Source organism: Zonotrichia leucophrys, chromosome 7, assembly GCF_028769735.1.
Source record: "Zonotrichia leucophrys gambelii isolate GWCS_2022_RI chromosome 7, RI_Zleu_2.0, whole genome shotgun sequence".
Taxonomy (NCBI): domain Eukaryota; kingdom Metazoa; phylum Chordata; class Aves; order Passeriformes; family Passerellidae; genus Zonotrichia; species Zonotrichia leucophrys.
Genome location: NC_088177.1, coordinates 34,416,597 through 34,438,544, shown reverse-complemented (window position 1 = coordinate 34,438,544; position 21,948 = coordinate 34,416,597). Strand labels below are relative to the sequence as shown.

Here is a 21,948-nt window from a genome sequence, read left to right as displayed (position 1 = left end):
ATACTATTGACTATTTACTACATAGCTTATGGGGAAATAGTGTAAATGAAAGATTTAGATTCTTTTGTTGCTGCCATTTTGAAGTTCTTGTCAGTCAAGTTTGCAGGACTGAACAATAATGAAGTCACAATTGGTTACAGTTTCTGACAGTGAATTTTATACAGTGTATTCATCTATTTAAGAGTAGTGCTTTCATACCTACTACTGACAAGGAAAAGAAAAAGAAATACAAATAAACTTTGCTTATAATATGAACAAATTCTTTTTTTTTCTTAGAAATACACACATTAACTTCCTGACATGCCAGTTCCCTTACCTTCAATTATAATGCTATATTAGCATTGAATTTTGTATTAAATTTTCTGTTTATTAGCAAATGTCCGAAATGCGTGTCAGTGCTGGTGGGCCACTGGGAAGATGCGGTTTGGCTACTGAATTTCCTCAGTAGCAGGTGTGTGTAATTCACACCCCACAGGCTAACAGAAAGGTGGAATTTTGGCAGCCCAGCTTAAGGAAGAATAGTCTATCTTTTTATATCTTGGTGGAAGGTTTTGGTTAAAGACCACAATCTTTTCCTTCAAGCATTTCTTTTGCTGGAGGAGACCAGAGGAGCTGAGGTCATTGAGCATTCAGTTCATGAGCTGAAAGCCAGCAGGCCTGCATTCTGAACCTGCACGGCAGGACGGAGGAGAGACAGCAGGCAGGGGCTGGCCAGGGGGTCAGGAAGAGCTTTCGAGGAAGAGCCTTAGGGCATTTAAGGGAACAATTTCCTAAACGTATGCTTGAGATGATGCATTGAGAGCGGCGGGGGGAGGTCCCTCCCCTGCTCCCCCCTAAGGAGTCTGGCAGCAATTCCCGTTGCTTTATCGGAAGGACAAGATGAGGTTTGGGCATGGCTCCCACCCCTGTCTTCCTTCACGTCTGAAGTCACTTCAACTTCCTGTAAGAAAAACTGCAAGATGCTCATCCCTGCCACAGGAGCACTGGAAACTGAGTTCAAATTCCTCATTCAGCCTCCTTCTCTTCTTCCTTTGGCTGCAGGCTGCCACAGTGAGCCCAGGCTGCCAGTCTGACAAGTGCAGGCTGGTCTGTCCAGAGTCTCCATGCAACTGCCACCTGTCCTTCAGTAACCAAAGCATCTGCACATCTGTGCTAGCTGCCACCTGTCCTTCAGTAACCAAAGCACCTGCACATCTGTGCTAGCTGCCACCTCTCCTTCAGTAACCAAAGCACCTGCACATCTGGGCTAGCTGCCACCTGTCCTTCAGTAACCAAAGCGCCTGCACATCTGGGGTAGCTGCCACCTCTCCCTCAGTAACCAAAACATCTGCACATCTGATGTGCAGGTAGCTGCCTGCTGCTGTGTGCATTCACAGCATTAACATTCCCACAGCCAAAACTAATAGCAACAGCAATAGCTGGCTGGCAGGTAATACCTAGATGTTGGTGCAGCCTATCCTGAAAACTACACATGTATATTTAGAGGCATTCTGTTTGCCCAGAGGAGGCTGATTATAGTGCCTAGTGTTGTAATCACATGCAGATTATTTAAAGTTGGTTTTTTAATTTACAGAATTAATGTACTGTGAAACCATTAAGTCTGACCTCCAAAGCAAGTCACTTATATTTGGTTTGGGGAGTTTGCTCATCTTCCCCTGTACCTTCTCTTTTCCCACTCTGGGTTGTTGAATAGGTAAGATTTTGGAGGTTAGGTGATTTTTATTGACTCACTGGCTGCTCTGTATTAATGTATTAAAAATGTATTTTTTTTTTTTTAATAAAAGAAGTAAGGAAAAGGGAGCATTACAGATTTGCTAGAAAAACAATTTGATGATGCATGTACCAAATACATTACCAGGATTTCCTTGTATTCCCTATTTTAGAAAATAATTTTAATACCTCTCAATTAAATTTCATATTTAAGCAGCAGGGTGTTTTGGCAGAAGCCAACTGCCATGCACTAATGAACTCTTATAATTTGCTAAATTATTTTAAATGAATGACAGTACATTTAGCTTTTTAATGACTGTTCATTTAACTTCTGAACAACTTTGATCAAGTCCACTTTTAGTTAGACTGCCTGCTGTGCTAAACTCTTAATTCCCAAACCCAACTCAGTTATTCAGAAAAATTGTTAATCAGAAATATTACATTATTTTCTGTTTCAGAAGCACAAAGTCTACTGGAGACTACTTGGCCAATTCATTACTTTTCTTTTACCTGCCCTCAGTGCTAAGTCTGGATGAGGCTTAATGTTTGACAGTACTTTGTGTAAAGACAACTGGAGAGCTTTCTTTTTTTTTAATTGGGAGATCTCTATTTTGCAAGGTTTTGGCTTTCTAAAGAACACCTATGTTTTTTGCCAATTATATAAGCTGCCACAATTACAAAACTTGAGCTAAAACTTGGTTCATTTTTTCAGTTCCTGGTTGGATTCTGTACATGCCTTGGGTAAAGTCAAAACATGAGACAAATTATTCCTGCTGCCTTTTGTACTGTGAAGTCACACCATTTGTTGAGCCTGATAGAAAGAGCTAAGCTGAAGTATTCCTTTTCTCTTGTGGATCAGAGTACAACTGAGAAAATGAAGACTCCCACAGAGCTTTTCTTTTTCAAGGGAATATGCATTTCTATTCTCTCCTGCTACCCAATCTCCCCTAGGAATTTGATATTTAATGCCCAAGATGTGCAATGGATATTTTTCTTCTTTGCTACACATTTTATATGTTCACCTTTTACTTGTGCACATCTGTATCCAAACTGTATGTATACTTATATATGCTACACAACCTCAGGTTTTGTCTTGGACTCAATTATCATCAATCTCAAGCTAAAAAATACCAAGAAGCAACAGCCCAGTTTATAAGGTTTTTGTGAAACTATGATAAGAACAATTAAGGAAATTATTATTTTAAACTATAACTCTGCTAATCTCTCTTCAGATCTTCTATCTTCAGATATCTCTTTTAATTACTTTTCCCCACTCCTACAGCATATGGTTTCATCAGAAATCTCTGTTGGTCTTGAGCGGAGTTCTCCAAATTATGATAATATCTATTTGCTGTATTATATGATATTTACTTTTTATCAAGTGTCTTTTCTCTAGCAGGCACTTAGATATGCATGACAAGTGTTACAGGGAAAGAATTCCGTTTAGCTGACTTGTTCTCACCAAGAAATATACAAAGGCAAATCAAGACACAAATTCTTCACACAGATCTAGCAAGAATCTGCATTTGTCTTTGCAAAAATCCCTAATGTATATTTGTTTAAGTCTTTAAATTTTCTAAAATGTTTCAAATGCCACTGTGCATTATATGTACTGTATGTGATTATCTATATCAGGAGAAGATATATACTTATTTAACAAAGATTTTAATACTGTTTGAAGATAGGAATTATTAGCATCTTAGTAAGACAGACTCTTTCATTTTTTCTTGATTTCATAGGGAAATACGTTTACAACTGAACATGGTGACATGACAATCATTCAGTAGAGGAGAGGCTATTTAACCTAATTGTGGTTTTTTGTTTGCCAGTGGCCTGCTCTCCCAGTAGCTTCAGCTCTGAGCTTCCCACTGTGTGTGTATGCCCTGTGGTTAAAACCACACCTTACAAAAGCATGATGTGCATGTGGAAATCACATTAGAAAGCCACACAGAATCAACAGTTGGGGTTCAAAGAGCCTTCCTGTCTCTTCCAGTAAAATTTCTGCTTTTGTAGTACATCCCAACTGTTCACTGAAGTTACAGGATAAACCTGAAACTTTTGCAATAAAAGTCAGCTTTACAAAATCTTCCAAAAAAGTGTCACCAGTTTCTTGCATTTATTTGCATTTACATCCTCTAAAATACTTAAATGTAGTGCCCTTAAAGCAAAAAAAAGCCCTGAGTAGTCAAAAAGACAGCCATGCAGTGATAAACATGGCCTAAGCAGAAGTGATTTCATTTTTATGAGCTGGAAAATCTGAAAGGTAGGTAAGGCCTGCCAGCTCCCACATGGTGAAGGCACCTCTGTGCAATATTATAATTGCCCTGGTGAAAGACAGAAGTTGTATAAACCCCCTGGGAGTGTTCAGATCTGGACCAAGGCTTGTGTTAGCTCCTGACCAGAACGGCTGTGAATAAACATGCTGAGCTTTCCCCTCTTGCCGTGCCTCCAGGCAGCTCCTGGTGGCTCAGAGCACGTGCCCTGTGTCTGCAGATGGCCTTTCTGCCTGCTCTGGAGCTGCTCCCCCAGGTGTGCCAACCTCTCCTTGGGAAGCCCAGAGCCTCCTCAGGGGTGGGGAAGAGCATATGGTGAGCCATACGGTCCCTGTGAGGCTCCTTCTGTCCTGCTTGTGTCAGCTGCTGGGTGTGAGACTGAAGGCCAAGTGTCAGAGACATCCCTGTGTCACAGCAACACCATCCTGTCAAGTGTTGCTCTGCCTAGGAGAGCAAATGTGGAAAACAAACCAAAATCCAAGCTCCCTCCTGTCGTCTGCCTTAGGAAAGAGAAGCCATTTAAAATTTTTATGTTCCATGAAGATGAAATATCAGAGGTCTTTAGTTTTAAAGCTTCACAACGGAGTTTTCATGAGGGAAAAGTGAGGGATTTGGTTTCCCTGAAGTCTGTGGAATAAGAGACCCATGACTCTAGGAAAGCCCAGCCCCAATACCTCCCACTGAGTTTGTGCCAAGATAGCAGTCTAATTTAGAAAACCAAAAAGCACAGCTACGTGCTCTTGAAAGAGGAGGGACTCAGAAAAGTTACCAACAAGATACAGCACACAGCATGCACAGGACACCTCTTACTCCTGTCATTCCCACTTCAGCATTCATAGATTTATTTTGGATTTTTGTTGCATTTAAATTAATCCTGAAGAACTTTTCTCAGTGACATTGTTCCCAGTGGGTCACCTTGTGTTTCCCCCAGCTGGCTCCACAGGGTTGCCCCCTGTGCCACTGGGTGGTTCTGTGCTATCTCCCATACATGGGGAGGAATGACAGGCAAAATTAGTACCCAGAGGGAAAGGAAATTTTCTTGGCATGTATTTATTTAACTCACTGTGTAGGCCAGACCATCATTTGACCCCTATATACAATGATTGAATTGAATTGGTTTGTTTGTTTTAAATAAACTGCTGGAAGTCACAAGGAACCATGTGTATCAATTCAGTATGTTAAATCTTAGCCATTATACAGATAAAAATTCTGGATGAGTTAACTTCAATAGAGGTTAAAATAATGAATGGATTTTTTAATGATCTGAAGCTGTAGTCCACCTCTTCTGCTCTACAGAGATGTCATTCCTTTTAAAAAACTCCAGATTTTCCCTCTGAATATGTCCCTAAAGAAAAGTTGTTCTAAAAGTGCTGAGTTAATTCAAGATTGCCAGCATTTCAGCTTGACAGTTTCAGTGGGACATATAAATCTCTAAACAGCAAAGGAATAAATGGAAATCTTGGGTTAGTTTAGTTCTCAGATTGGCATCATTTCCTTTTTCTAAAATTCTGTTGATGAAATTTTAAAACACTTCAAAAATACCTACTGATTGGTTGTGCTACTGTTCCTCAGTTTAAAGAGAACACATGGAGAGCCCGTTTGCTGCCTCTGACAATACACTACAGTTTTGGAAAGAATCCCATGCAGAAAAACTGCTACTCATTAAATTTATGTTCTCTAAACTCTGAACATTATTTGCAAGTTTGTTTTATTGTTAGCCTATTTCTAAGCAGTTTGGCTACAGTGCTATATTGCCTAAGATACAAGTGAAAATTCTAAGCATGTGCCTATTTTTATTTTTTGCTTTATATTTTATGTGCTAATACAAAGCTTTAAACTTTAATTTAGTTCTTCCAGTCTTTGCAGTACAACTTTGATTTTTAAAAAATCTACAAATATAATAAAACAATCTGTCATAAACAAAGGAGGCCTTAGTTCTTATTTTTTTCTGTCCCATGGAAGATGAAAGGTAAAACTTCATGTATGATAAACCATCTCTATCTGTTTTTTTTTTTTTCTTTACATAGATGAAGATGTCAAACCATTTACTCCTGAGAAAACCAAGGAAATTGTGATGTCTCTACAGCAACCTGCAGTCTTCTGTAACATGGTTGGCAACTGGCCAGCCCTGCACTGGAATGTGGAATACCTTTCTGCTGTGTTGGAGGGAAAGAAAATCCAGTTTAGGCTGGGCCTGAAGACAGTGGATTTAGGTGAGAATGAGGTGGACAGGCATTAATGTCACAAGGTCCTGCAATTATCTGCCTTTTCATGATAACTGTTCTTTCTCTAATGTATTGCTTTTCATTGCAGCCTCTGTTTTTAGGAATGGGATCTGGTCAGCAGTAGAACTCTCCCTTCTCTTTCTCAGGTGTTTATTCCCAGTAGGAGGTGTGGTGGGTTACACCAGCATTTAAGAACCAAGTCTCTCAGTATTCCTTCCTTGCTTTGTAGTGTGTGTGTTTGGTCCTGGTCTTACACATGATTAGATTGTTCACATGAGCTGAGCTTCCGTATCCATAAGCCTGACTGTGTTAAGGAATTAGCTAAATAATTAGCCACACTTGGGGTATTTATCTGTATGGTGGTAATTCTCACCTTCCTCCAGAGGTTTTTAAGACTTAGGTGATTTTCAGTACTTTAAGGTCCTGTGATGGAAGGCATGATGGAAATATAAAGCATTAAGAAAATCATTTGACACCAGTGCAGTAATTTCACTGCTAACCCTCCAGGTTCACTCATACATCTTGGAACATGCCATGGGAGACAGACAATTTTCCAACTGGATTTTAAATACTACAACTTCATCTCTGTCTGTAGGCACACAGTAGGGTGTCCTTGGACAGAGTTTCATACCATGGGGGGAAGACAGAAGAAACATGTTCCATCTGCTGTCTACTTGAAAGGTTCTGCACTGCTTTATCCCTGCCCTTTACAGCCTTTGCCCTCCCAACTACATACCAAAATACATTTTGCCATACACTTTCTCCCTTCTGCCTATAAAGTACCTTGACTACCTTTAGGATCTTTTTTAACCCTTAAGCCAGAAAAATCGACTTTAAAAATATTTAATATGTCATAGTCTTTTAGACCCTACCTAACTGTTCTTTCTGTAGTCTTCTAACCTTTTTCAGTTGGACTTCCTCTTTCTTGGAATGCAGAGTCTGCACAAAGACTCCAGATGAGGGTTTGCCAGTTCCAGGGAAAGTGGTAGGATTACATCATACTATCTTACTTAACACTGTGAAATTTGCTTTCTTCACAGCATCATGACCATGTTATTTCATGTTCCATTTTTGCAAGAGAAGTGATGAAACAGAAGTGTTAGAGGGAAAATGGTTGGCGTGTTAGGATTTCAAAGCATTTTACCAGCATGGATTAATGATTTCTGTGCCATTCCTGGGGGGGACAGATATTATTTACTCACTTTCTACAGATGGGAAAACTGAGGTGTAGAATTAAAACCTTGGTACACATCTTCATAGCAATATCTCTGTAGTTCAGTGAGGTACCACCTAATTCTTGCACTAAGTGTGAAATGCATCCCATTGCCAATAGAGAAGGTGTAGCATATATATTTATATATATTTTATATATATAAATGATATTTTCCTTTTTGCCTATATACCTTGTTACCTTATACCTTGTTAACATATCTGAGTTGTAACACACAAGGCCTACCAGGTAAAAGAGTAGTTTTGATCCTACTCTCCATTAATTAGTAGGCACTTTTTGAGAACTTGATGGATGTTCCAACTGGCAGAGTTTCTGATGGGACTGATGGAGTGTTATGTAGCTAAGTCACAGATTGATGCTACCAACTGAGTAGATAAGAGTCATCACTTAACAATAACTTGTAGTCACTAGAGATACAGAGTGGATTTAAATTGGAATTTATATCTTGAAGCATCTAACTGCATTTTGCTTTTTCTTAAAGGCATTTATCCCTGTGCAGCAATCAGTTTGCCTCCAGGAGCCTCCATTATGTGGTAATGTTGGTTGGAATTGTCTTTGAGGAGATTGGTACAGCCTTCAGGGGTTATATTGTAACTGAATGAGACCTGTGATGCCATAAAAAATTTTCAATATAAGAATATATTAGTGAAGCCATTATCCAAGCCATCTCAGAGTCTGAAATAATGTAATACATTCCATGTGCCACTGTCATTTGGAAGGTGGTTGATATCATTATTGCATGCTTAAAACTACTTTTAATGAGGGCCTCTCTTTCTTATTGTTCCTGCTAACTTTCCTGGGTGAAATGGAGCCAGTCATCTGCTCAGAGAGAGAACAGAATTTGTATTTTAGAATACAACTAAAATTGCATTGATCTCTCTCCCTCAATATTCCTTCCATATCCACAAGAGGTTTATTGCCTTAAGACTAGGTGGGACCTCTCCTACTATGGAATTGGAAATGTAAAAGAAAAAATCCACTCTCCTGCTTAAAGGCACATCTGGTGACACTCTGAAATGGCAGCTTCAGAATTTCTGAGGTTATTTAAGTGAGGTTCATCTGGAAAACTCAAAATTCATGGAGATCTCTTACTACAGCAATTCCTCATCTTTCTTTAGTGCCACATCTGCATCTGGATGGGTTTTCCAAGCTGAAGATTCCTTAATGTACAAAAGTGAGAATTGCAAATGGGGCAACTTGGTGGGAGTTGCAAGGATTTTATATTTGCTTTTTTTACTAGTTTGTAACCTCTGAAGCATACCAATGTGGATGGCACATTTGAAATATGGAAAAATGTGACAGCTAGCAGTATTTTTTGTATATATTATTTGTACCTAAGTGTGTTTTTTATAGTATTCTGTCTGATTACACAAGTTAAACAGTTTGTGTCCATAAGAAAGGAAAAAAACTACAATCAGAGGACTAAGCATTGACAAAAGATGCCTTCAAAGACAGTACCAGAGTTCATTACAAGAACAGTGAAGATGCTATTAATCAGGAAATCCCTACCCATCTGGTTCCAGCCACACTAAAAGATTTATTTTTCTGATGTGGGATAAGGGATAGACCAAAGCTTCAGAAGCTTTGCTTCTGACAGAGAAAATGTGGCATTACTGCCATTGTGTCTGATGGCTACCTGGAGCACACCAGCACAAAGTAAGAAGAAAACTTACACAGAACTGACTTCTGTATGCAGCCATTTCTTGTTTTGACCGTTTTTGGTGGTTGCATAGTAAAATGAATCAACAATGAGTTTACTGTGAAGAAGCCAGAGAGAACAAGAAGCTGCCATGCTAATCAGTTTCTGAGTCACAGGATCTCTGGAGGATGTTTCTCTCACTGACGCTGGATAGAGCTGATGCTGTCAGATGTGCAGTTGGATGGGAAAGGGCTGCAACTTGACCATCTTGCCAAGAGGTTTTATCACTAAGGATGGCAAAAGAATTGAGATCTCTGAGGTTTGTTATAGCAGGAGATTGCAAAGGTGGCTGCAGAAATAGTAGCTGAATAGGAGGCTGAAATACAGTACAAATAGTGTACACTGATTAAATGTTGCATAAAGCTGAGATATGAAGTGGTTATTGGACTTGGATGTGCATGGCCAGGTTCTTTTGTTTGTGAGTATGCCTGTGCTTTGTTTTAGTATGAAGTGGCTATTCCTTGCTTGGATTATTTAATTCCCCAGCAGCTGTGAATAGGGGTTTGATTTTCTTTAAAAAAGGAGAAGATATTTCACTTGCATTCTCAATGGAGTTTTAGGTGTTTTCTAAGGCTATTACACCTTTTTTGTCTACATTTTCCTTAGTACACATTGCAAACACACTGAGAAGAACAGATGTTGGCAACTGTCAGAACCAAACCTTAACTAAGGAGGAGAGCTGCTTCTCTAAAACCCACTTTTTCCTTCTCTCCTTCCCTCCAATTTCCATTTGTGGTATTACAGGAAAGAGGAGGACTGTTATGCCTTCAAGTGCCATGTCATCAGACAGAACTGGCAGCCTACTTTAGACTTGCATGGCTTAATCTGCAATTTGTCAATTACAAAACACCCTCAGCTTAAATCATTAAGTATTAGCAAACTGGTTAATAATGTTGTTGCTTTCTGTTGCTCATTGCTAACATTTTCACCCTTGTTGCAGCCTACAACCTACAAACCCATCTAAGCAAACTGTCTAGATTGCCCAAATGTGTTTTTTATTACTATTTATTTTTCCATAACCACCCACACCTTGGTACTGAATAAGGTATCAATCAAACCAAGAACCCTGCCCTGAGGAGATTGTATTCTACAAGATAGTCTTGCCTTTCATAGTTGGATTTTTTTTAAATGAAACTGAGAGTGAAATATGCTGTGAGGTAGAAAGAGCATATTTCTTGCCTTTAAAACATTTGCTTCTGAGTTATCTTGGAAAATATGCAGTGTCCTAAGAGTGTCATGAAATGAAAAAGTGTCCTCTTTTTTTCTCATGAAAGTAATACAGATATTGAGGCACCCTCAGTAGTGCCTCTTTTGTCTAATCTTTCTGTCAGACACCTTATAGTAAAATGATAAACATTGCATTAAAACCTGGGTATCGGGAGAGGGACTGCAACACAGATATGGGATCCAATACAGAGGGTTTGGGTTGTGATTTTGTGACTTGCAAGTGATTTATATGTCTTGTATGCAGTCGTTAGGTAGGGAGCCCATCCACTGACACTTCTAGGTAATGATTTTATAGTAGTGGGAAGGAAACCACTACCTATGCTACTACAATGGAAAATAATAGTGATAAAGGTTTGTAAAAGCTGTATGAGACTCTGTGAGAACTGCTGCAGTAACGAAATGAAAGTGGTTAAGAACCAAGAGCTGCTGCTGCACAGCAGTGAAAGGATCCCATTTCTGTGCAGCTCTCTGCAAGTTACACAAGATTAAATTGCAGCTCTGTCATTGTCATTCATGCAGGCTGCAGTAATTTTTCCTCAGTAGTAGTTATAGTAAAGTAATATTTTTTTTAACACTGGATAAGTCTCTTTGAAGATGGCACAATTAGTGGTGGCAGGAAATGAAGATCTGTGATGAACTGCAATTAAAATATTCTGTGATGTGGGTACCTTACAGGCCTTCCAAGTGACCTGACCTTGAGCTGAAAGGCTGTATCAGTCAGCCTGACCAAAGCATGCTGGGAGCAAAACCCTGCTGGTAAACACTTTCTGTGCCTGCCAAGGAACACTGCAATATGCTTTTGTCAGCCCCAAATGAAAAATAAGGGCACACAGCATTTTAGATGGATCATTGGCAGCATGTGTGTGGCTCCATACCTCACTTTCTATGCATGACCACTCTGGCTTGGTCATTGCTTCAGGGAAAGGGTAAGATGAGCATGTCCATCTGCATAAATCTATGGAGACAAAATAAAGCATACAGAAATACTTGATGTGCACATTTGCACCTCACACTTAGGAAGGGAGATGAAGCAAAGCTCTTTAGTGAACTTGGGTGTGTTATTGAGTTACTGTGCTGAAGAACAACACTAACTGTTGGTCTGTTTTTGTCTCACAGCAAGTTCAAGGTAAGAGCCATTCAATTAAACCTTAATGAAAAAGCAATAGTCTCACACTTTACTTATGAGTTAGGTCATGAGAACCATTTTATTGACCAGAGTCAGGCTACCTAGTCAGATTTGTATCTGATGTTCCATTTAACCATAGCTGAGAGAACCTGTATTATTTTTACTGGTTCTGTGCTCAATGCTCACGTAATATTTGATTTTTCTTTTGTTGCTCTAGTTCCCCAGTTTGAAACCAGTTGTAGCTATGTGGAAGCTACACTTGAGGAGTTTTTGACTTGGAGTTGTGGGCAGCCTTCTTGTCTCTCTGGACCATTCAGTTGTTACGATTACTCCAAATACTGGGCTTATGCTGACTACAAGTACATTGCCAGGATATTTGAAGACAAGCCAGAAATTTTCCAGGTAAAACATTAATATTATCTCTTCCTAGTTGAACCATTGCAAATTATCTAATGTAGCTTCTCTTGCTATCCCTCTCTGCTCCTTTGGCCACTTATTTTAAAATTCTGAAATAAAAGGTATTAGCTCTCAGGCAAACTGAAATCTGCCAAGTGGCAGCCATCAAAGTTCTGAGTCTCCTTATAAATTTAGAAACACCACCCCAAGTGACAAAAAATAATTACCAGCCTGGCATCACTCTCTTCCCATTTAGGCCAGATCCACCTTACACCCAAATGGTGCCCAAATGAACAGCTCCACTCAGGAGGGAGGATTGATGGCATGTATTTCATTGTAGTAACAAGGCTGTAACATGGCTTTGCTCCATGTTTTGCCTTGTGGCTCATTTTCTTAAGTAGCTTAGCTCCTTTCCTTAATATAATTAGATTAACTGTTTGTGAGGAGGAGAGATTCTGTGGAGGCAGTAAAATACAGGAAGTAACCTGTCCATGGAAGTATGCAATTACCATACACAGTAGGACACAGCTACCCAAGGTATTTCCTTTTATTTTCTCTGTGCCTATCTCCTATTTCAATGTCTTGCTTCATCTACATTCCTGCTACTTCTCCTAGCAAATTGTAAGAGGGCAAAATTAAGTACAGCTACACAAAAGGTATACTTCTTCAAAAGATATAAAGAGTAAGTAAAGCCTTATTCATTTCTATACTTTGAAAGGGGAAAATGGAATCATAATTCCCTGTAAAATCACTGTATCGCTGGGGTGACAATGAATATGAACTGATAAGCCCCCTCAAATTAATTATTTCCTCAGAAAGCATTTCCCATGTTCCTCATATGTATTTTATTCTTTTGTGCCAGTAAAACTGATGTTTTTCAGTGATCAGTCTTTTTTCAGACTTTCAGACTTTTCCAACTTTCCATTGGGCCGGAAGGTAAGGATTGGGCACAGAGATCATCTTACCTTTCTTTCTCCCCTTCCCTTCCTGAGCACACTGAAACATAACCAGCATCACATAACATTGGGCTGGTTTGTGTTGTCTGAACTAAACTGGGAGCTCCAGGGATGTTTCAGGCTTCCCCAGATCTTTGCATAACTTTCTCTGTGGTCCTGCCTTGGTCTTCTCTTCTTCTGCCTCCACAGACACCATTTCCATGTGTCTTCCAGCACAGGCCAATAGCAGCTCTGAAGTCCTGAATATCCTTCTGCTTCCTTCACACTTGAAGGAAACAACAATTTTTCCACTTTTTTCTTTCCCTTGCCCCCATTCAAGAACAAAGTTGAGGCTCCAGGAGTTGCATTTCTGTGCAGGTGCCATGCCACAACCTGATCACCTGACCTAACACACAACAGATTGTACTGCAATTTTAGAACAGACACACGTAATGGTTATGCCATGGATTTTTTTGAGAAGTAGAGTCTGGGAAGGAAAGACTTGGTGGTGTTATGCAAGCAAATATGGTGTGTGTCATCTGCCATTTTCACAGGCATGGGAGAGAAATGCATCCATCAGTTCCACACTCACATGGCTTTTGAAACACTGCTACACAATTTATACCAGCCAAAGGAGTTCTTTGTGGAAATTCTTGTGTGAATTTGATGATAACTCATTTTTTTCCTTCTAGATTTTATTTAGATTTACGTGAGGGTATTTGAAGGGGAAAAGAAGGCCAACTGCACTGTTATTTATAGTGATTAATAGGGCCATTTAGAAGTTGTTTGAAATTTAGATTGCACTGTTTATCATTTACAGTTGTGTGGGCTAAGGTAATGATTCCATTATTCTAATCTATGAGCAATATCTAGCATCTTACATTTTTTGTTCAGTTGATATTTCATTACAGAATTTGAGATATAAATCAGGAGCAAGATACATGCATGAAGTTTAAATAGAAATGAGACCTTTTAAAGTGACATACGGGTACAGATTAACTTCATTATAAGCAGCAAATGAAATAAATATATATCACAAGTAATGTGCCATCTGTTATGGTTGGAACACCTTTTAGTGCATTTCTTCTTACTGTGGCTTTTTATTGTAGAAAAGGAACCCAGTGTGACAAGATTTCAGTAATACTACCAGTTCCTTTTCAGTTCATTGGTTAAAAACTATTTTACCCATAATCGCTTCAACTATTTACTACAGCAGGAGCATTTTCAAAAAGTTCTTTTAAATCTGATATTGATTATGTGTGCTTTCTTTTCACTTAAATTGTAACAAAATATAAAAACTATTTAGGTGTGAGATTAAAGTGTAGAAATGGTGCTACGCTTAACTTTTTCACTGAAATAGTTGTATTGAATTTCAAATTTTATGCCTGCTGAAATCTATAGAGGCAACTTTTTCTTTTTGATCTTTTGCTGCCTTTGACAAATGTTTATATTACACTTCTGCATTTTTTTCAAATGATACCTTTAAAATCAATAACTCTGAAATTCAGAATCTTTAGCAACACCTAATTTTTGGGAAGGCTATCGCTCACTTTGAGGGTCTCCTGATGCAGAGTCGTGGTGAAGTCATCCTGATCATGTCTAGCTGTCGTTTTGCTCATCCATAGATCTTAAAAAAGGATAGTCATCCACCTGTCTGCAAGCAGCAAGCTTACATACTTAAATTAGGACTCCTAGACTCCTATTTTCTCTTTATAGACAGCAGAAAGAGAGAGGCTTTTCCAAGGCTTGATTGAGAGTGCTTTGACTAGAGCAGGAGCCAAGATTAAATTAGGTTCCTAAAGTTAGGTGATGTGAATGACCCCAAAGTGCTTTACTGAAATGGAACAAATACCATTATCTTCCTTTTCAAGATGGGAAAAATAAAACTCAGAGATGAAGCGATTTGCCCAAGACCATCAGGAAGCCAGAAATTTAATCTCTGTTTCCTAAGGCTCAGTCTGGGGCTCCAGCCAAAAGGTGCAGGTATCTCTGGCCAGTATTCCTCAAGTGCTTTCCAATAAACAAATGATCAGACCCTGCAGGTGGCAGGGAGAGCTGTAGATACATGGGAAAGCTTTATCCAAGCTACACAGAACCATTCTGCAAACCCCCTGCATTGTCTGAAAAATGCCTCACTGTGTCTCTTTCCAACTGCCAGCCCCAAGGGATGCCTGTGGGAGGATCAACAGACTGGAAAGATCCAGCACTGTGTTCATAATACGAGTACACCTGTTCTGCCCTTTCTTACCCTGTCATCAAGTTGTTTTAAGTTCACTGCCTCTGCAGTTGCAATTGTGTCCATTAAATAATAAGAAACTTAACCTGGCATAACACTGGGTCACAGATGGGGTAAAGTCTGTGTTCCCAGACTACATGGAGAAAGCTGAAATAGGAGCAAGGAGAGAGCAAAAATTCCACGTAGATTATCAATTGTTTGGAAAGGGAATAGGGATTTTTCTTTCCTTCTTTCCTTTCATTATCTTTTTAAATGCCATACATAAGAATTTTTCTAAAAGCAATCCTGATCTTGGGTGGATGGTTAAGGGTGGAGAAAGATAAAAAAGAGTGTTTGAAAAGAAAAAGAAGCCCCATGTGGCCATGAGAATTTGGGCAGCCCTTCTGTAGAGCAAAGGAGTAACTTGAATGATATGAAAGGTGAGGATGAGAATTTTGGAGGAAGGGGAACAGACTGTGCATGCTCCAGAACCCAACCAGGGAAAAACAGCTGCAGTGGCTAAAGAGTGATGAGCAATGGAAGGAGAAGACAGGAGACTCTCAGAACTAAGGACAGGATGTCAATCAGTTCAACAGCTTACATAAATAAACCTTTTTGTTGCTGCAGGATGTAAGGTGGTCTGACTTTGGTTTTCCTGGAAGAAGTGGAAAAGAGAGCACACTGTGGATTGGTTCTGAAGGAGCAAACACCCCCTGCCATTTGGACTCCTACGGCTGCAACTTAGTGTTGCAAGTACAAGGAAGGTAACAAGTGCACATACCTACAGTAAACACAGGGGAGAGCTATACTGTGCATAAAGTTAGTTTTGGACTCTTTTTAGTATTATTTCTAGGTCCTGATTATTTCAGTTTTCTGAGTTCTCAATGATTGAAGAGCATCATAACTGTTCTACAGGAAATGGCAGAACTTCAGGGCATTCTGGAGTTGACACAATTTTATTTTCTAGTCTGTGTGTAATATGGTCCAATTATAAACACTTGCATTTGCCTAGTAGTTATGAATTCAGGAATTTGGAATTAGGAGATAAAAGAGTTAAAAATAAAAAACCCCAAACAAAATAGAAATAAACTACTTTAGACTTTTACAATATTGTCTGTGCAAGAGCCTCTAATAGCCTGCTAGAGTTAATTTAAAAGGGGACCATCAGGATGGGAGCAGCCAGCTGTGAGCAAAGTTGAAAGGGACATTTGAGGCTCCAAACTCATTTGGGAGCATGTAGCTGTTGCTGTATCTTTCTGCCTGTTTGCATGCTGTCTTTGTTTTCTTTTCGCATTCTTTTTTTTTTCTCTTTTCCTTACATATTGGCTTCAGGGTTGGTGGGGTTTTTTTTGGTTTTGGGTTGTTATCTATTATTGCTAGAGTAGTCCTAGAGTAACAGAACAAGTTGAAAACAATTTCTATGTTGGATAGTATAGAGTGGAAGGAGAAATTTGCTAGGGGTTTTTCAATGGGAATAATTACTCTGCCATTTTATAGAACAGTAAGACTGTGGTGGTGGTGGTGGTGGTGGTGGTGGTGGTGGTGTGATTAAGGTGCAGGATTGGAAGTCAAGTGTGTTGCCTTTTAGCTGGGCAGCATCACATGCTGACTGGCTTTAAGGACTGGGGTAAATGAATTTGTCATCATCTTATCCCTAAGAAGGGTAACTCTGTGTAGGATTTTCATTCATGTTTGCAAACAGCCTTGAGGTCCTTGGGTGGATGTGCAGCAGAGACATTCTAGAAGCCTCCCTCAGCACTGCTGTGCTGCAGCCAATCCTGTAGACTTCAGATCACTTGTGCATTGAAGTCCAGACACTTTAGTGTATTCAGGAGCCAGAAATCTCAATGAAAACCATGAGACTTAAATGCCATAATCTTCTAAGGATCCACTTAAATACTGGGTGTACTAAATAAGTACAGTGATGTAGCAGACACAATACCTGCCAAGCCTCTTTGATCTGTACCTTCAGATGTTGAACTCAAGCCAGAGTTCCAGCATCATGCAGCAATTCTGTCCACCTTCCCAAGGCACTTCCTCCCCCTCAAGTAGACCAAAATCCTTTTTCCTCTCAGGGAAAGAAATCCAAAGCCCTTACACAGCCTGAAAAGACAAAGTTGTTTTCTCTTCAGAACAAAGCCTGTAAATAGATTGCAAACTTCCACAAGCTTGTGAATCCTGTGCTTCTTCAGAGCAGAAAGATTCCCTTTTGAGACTCACAGACAAGACAGGCTTTGTACCAGAATATAAGCTTACGCTAAACTTAAATAGATTTGCCTTTGCAGGGAAGCCAGGGACAGCTCCTTAGCCCTTTGTTGCTATCTTGAATTTCCTCCTTGCATCCCTTAGGCTTCTTAATTTTTTGCTTTATGATATTGCTTTGCCGTGAGCCTGCAGGATTAACCCTGAGCCTCCTAACCTAGTCATTCTCTGCCCCTCAGAGGATCTAGCTTGGAGGGCAAAATAAAGTTGCAATAAGGCTTGAGTTTCAGGAGAAGTGGTTTTATGCTTGCATCCAGCAGTTGCTTTGGTAATTACCAAGAAATATCAGCAGCCTATGGCACTTGCATCTGTGCTGGTCTCTGTAGTTTCTGACTATCTCTTCTGTTCCTGTCCCTTTTGGTTTCGTGCCATTTGGTTGCTTTGCGCCCATTTTCAGATCTGTGACTTAGAACTGACAACCAGAAGCAGTAGACAAAATTCAAGAAGTGAGTGCCAAGGGAAAGGAAACAAAGAAAAGCCCTTTGTAGAGTCCAAAACAAAAGAGAAGAGCTACACAAGGGCTCCAGCTGTGCTGTAAAGTGCTGTCTTTACTTTTCCATTGCTTAGTGTATTGGTCATGTTGCACTGTTTGTCTAGCACCTCTTAAATGTAATAAATTCTCTTTGTGTATTCCTTCTGGTTATTTCTATCACCTAAAGTACTGCCATTTAAAACTTCTATTTTTAAATACCATATGTACCTGCTAAGATATTTAATTTATGATGCCCATAAAACTGGCACCACCAGTTCTGGCATATTCTTTTTTTTCTCTTTGATCTGGTCTATGTAAGTGAAATAGAGACATTAGCTCCTGAGGACAAAGTGTGGTCCCAGCTCTGCTTGGCCTTTGCACTGTGGTGCCTTCCTGTGCTTCTTTGGGCATGTAGGAGCAACGTGGCACATGAGTGCTCTCATGAGCAGAACAACCCCGTCCTGCTCCACCTGGCATTTAGTCACACCAGTAAGTTCTTAAATGCACAACCAGCCACATTTTCCTCATGTGAGACTGATAACACAAAAAAATACAGGTGTTTAAGGATACTTATGTCTATGGATGTATCTGGTTTTTATTCATTCCATCTTTGACATAGAAACATCAAGGTGATTTTTAAGAATGAGGGGTTCATGACTAACAGCCATGTAAGGAAACAGAAGATAATGTCTACACCCTTTTACTGTTGCCATCTTAAACACACAATGCCCTCCTTTCAAAACAAATACAGATTTTGAAAGCTTTTCATTCAGTGAACAAAAATACATTGTCTGTAACAAAACTATTTCTTCTAGTTTATAGAGCAATTTTTAATGCTCTGAGCATCTGTAAATGCTGCATGTAAAAAAGAGGAAGAAGAAACGAGACGGGAGAGGTTTTTTAAATTTTATCTGCCTTTAAAAATGATTGGTGAGAAGCTGTAAATCTTCTCAGTTAAAAAATTAAAAAGTAGAATATTTTAAAAACACTTTCAGGAGACAGCCTGTAAGCACTGGCTGTGTTCTCACTGCGTAGGAGATTCACACAGCGAGGCAGATTTATGTTTTATTGAAAACCTTGCTACTGCCTTTAATTCTTTGCTGCAAGTGACACGCACTGAATACATTTTTGTCTTCTCTCTATTTTCAGGAAGAGATGGCACCTCTTCCCACCTGGTGACACCAGTTTCCTTTATCCTACCAGGATCCCTTATGAGGAATCCAGCATATTCAGCAAAGTCAACATTGCCAACCCTGATCTGAAACGCTTTCCCGAGTTCAGGAACTCAACAGCCCATGTTGTTACCCTCAGTCCAGGACAGGTACCACTTACATACAAGCTTCACATTACTTAATATGCTATTTAACTGCCTAATTAAGGGCTAGGAAACCTTAACAAATTGACTGTGGAACTTCCTTCTTCCTCCACTCCACATTCAGACCTTACAGATTTCTCTCAGCATAGAAACTTTCTTCGCTGACAGTTGTTTGCTTCGAGTTTTTAGTACAAAAGCTGCAGACATTTGGAGAGCTATCAATCAGCTGTCTGATTCATAGATCAGAGTTCAATCAGCTGCCTGATTCCATACAACCACCTGTCTTGCAGCCACCTCAAATTTGTCTGCTTCAGAACTTTCTTGAACTCTGACCTGTCTACTACTCATGACAGCAGTATGTTCCATAAAATGCATTTGGTTAATGAGTATATAGAGGTAGCAAAGGAACTCATATTTTGGTAGTGAATAGCCTTCACCTGTTGCTTTAATAAATACTTTAATGATGATACTTGCTTTTAGAGTGCACACCATTCACAGGTTTCATGGTGCTTTCCAGGGCTGTGAGGATGTTTTTAATCCTGCTTTACTGAGAAGGTTCAGCTGTAAGTGCCTGGCCTACAGTCACACAGGCAGGCAGCAGCAGTGTGAGAGTAGGGCTCAGGACTCTTGATTCCCAGTCTCCTGCTGTAAATAGTGTCCTTCTTTATTTAATCAGCAAGGTCTGTATTTGGAGTCTGAATTACCCTTTTTCATTTGTTCAGCCGTGCATGTCCTGCTAAGGCACTGCTGTGCATCTCAAACTGTCAGGCCCTTCCAAAGGAATTTTGCAATGGTCATTGCTCAGACAGTGGAGTTGCTGCTGCTGGAACCCTTTTGCCATTCTCCTACCAGATATTGTCACCTCTTTTGACCTGCCAGCTCAACAACTTGTATGAGCATTCCCCTGTCCCTAACTGGCAAACCCAGCTGTCTTCAACAATTTAAAGAATGGATTTTTGCTAATTAAGTTAATTCTAAGGAGGCAGAGTGGGGCAGGATAGTAGCTTCCAACAAAAGGATGATACCCTTCAACTGGAAGTGTATGCTCTGCAGTTGGTACAGATGCAAATGGGGAATCTATGATCAGCCTTTACTGTTTGCACTACATCAGCTCATACTCATACTCCTAAAGTAAATCATTAGTTTCACATTCAGCACTTTGTAAGGTTGCAGCAGTCAGTAATTTAAAGCACAAAGAACAAATTTTTACTATTGATAAAAATGCCACATCCATTCAGCACTGCGTTATCCCTGATCCCCAATACTATTTGAATTTATAATCTCCTTTGCAATGATCAAGTGCACTAGTGAACCTTTAATATGGTCTTAATTTTAATTAGGCTTAAAGCAATTACGAATTAATCTTGCTAGGAATAAAGATCTTGAGCCAGCTCAGTAATAGAATTTGTCTGCATTGCCATGAACAAAATACTGTTTGGATTTCCTGGGGGGGAAAGTGATGTAGCAGCAATGATGGAGCAGTGAGGTATTGCCTTTGTCCATTTCATCCGTGCTTTTTGTGTGGTGCTTGCCAGCATCTCATCCAGGAGCTTTCAGGGCAGATGGTTGGGAGCTGCAGCCATTTGATGGAAAGGAATGACCTAGAAGAACTCCTTTTTTAACAAGGGAGAGAATTCCTAAATAATGTCTTGATATGTGTTTAACAGTGGTTTTCACATAGAATTAGCCCAATTACTGGAGAATTTGTAGGCATCTTTATTTTGTGATAAAATGTAGCATCTCGACTCATTCCCAGAGGGTATGCAGAACATTTTGGATTATTGTAACAATAAAAGGCTGAAAAAACGAAGACAAAGGTGTTCTTAGGTATTCAGGAGAGCAGCTGCATGTAGAGTGAGTGCAGCTTTGAATATCAAAAACTTAATGTGTCTAATGCCACCTTCTGGTCAATGTTTGCCACCAGCCATTTTTCTGCCTGAAAGCAGAATTCCTTCATGTAACATTGTGCCAGTGCACAGAGTGTACAGTCAGTTAGATCCTTTGTGCCCTTGCACTGTATTATTCAAAGCTGGACCTCTATTATGAATTTTGGTAGCTGATTGAGAATTAAGGTTTTATAAGGTTTCATCCTGTACCTGACCACTGGCTGTCAGCTGCATTTCAACAGACATAACTTCTGGTTTTACATTAGTGATCTGTTCTGAAACAAATGATGGAAACATTTAGATGTCAAGCTTACTCAAACAGGCAGCTGAGTAGTGGAAGGGCTTGCAGCAGTACATGACTATATCCACTATATCCATGGAGTTACAAGCTCCAGTTGTGTTACAGAAATGTAGGGGGTCCTTATAAATGCTTGGACCTGGTCACCTCTGTGATGGTTGCAAAGCTGAGGATTAAGTATGGAGCAGCATTTCTAGTAACGCCCTGATTTTTTTCTCAAATATACAAATGCTCCCTAAAAGACCAGAAATGGGACAAAACACATCTGTTCTTGTATCTTCTACCCATGCTCTGGGACAAGTATTAAGAGAGTTAGGGATCTGTCACCCTCAGCTTAAATCCCATTCAGGACAGGTGTCCTATATGCCATCAGTGGCACCTGGCACCTCAACAAAGTGGTTCATCCTTCCTGTCTTACATAATTACAATCCTGCAGGAACATTGATCCCACCTTGTCCTTCAGCACAGGCTGTAGAAGGAGCCTATGCACATAGATGCTTAACTTTTTTGATGATTAAAAATAGGAACGATGAATACCACCTGAAAAAGCTACAAAAACTGAGGTGCTGTACAAGGATAAAATCATTGATCATTCTTTCCTCTGCCCCACTTCTCACTGACTTCTGGCTTCCTTCCTGCTCACTAATGTAATTGCTCTTAATCCATCTCCCTGTTAAT

General features: G+C 39.7%; 1 protein-coding gene across 1 annotated transcript in view; it reads left to right on the top strand.

The window, feature by feature from the left end:
• The window catches only part of HSPBAP1 (HSPB1 associated protein 1), a 37,476-nt gene that overhangs the window by 6,299 nt on the left and 9,229 nt on the right, over positions 1–21,948 (top strand). The window contains exons 2-5 of the mRNA XM_064719020.1: positions 6,011–6,196; positions 11,709–11,893; positions 15,665–15,801; positions 18,921–19,092. Coding sequence (XP_064575090.1) covers positions 6,011–6,196; positions 11,709–11,893; positions 15,665–15,801; positions 18,921–19,092 — 680 coding nt within the window. The remainder of the gene's footprint in view (positions 1–6,010; positions 6,197–11,708; positions 11,894–15,664; positions 15,802–18,920; positions 19,093–21,948) is intronic.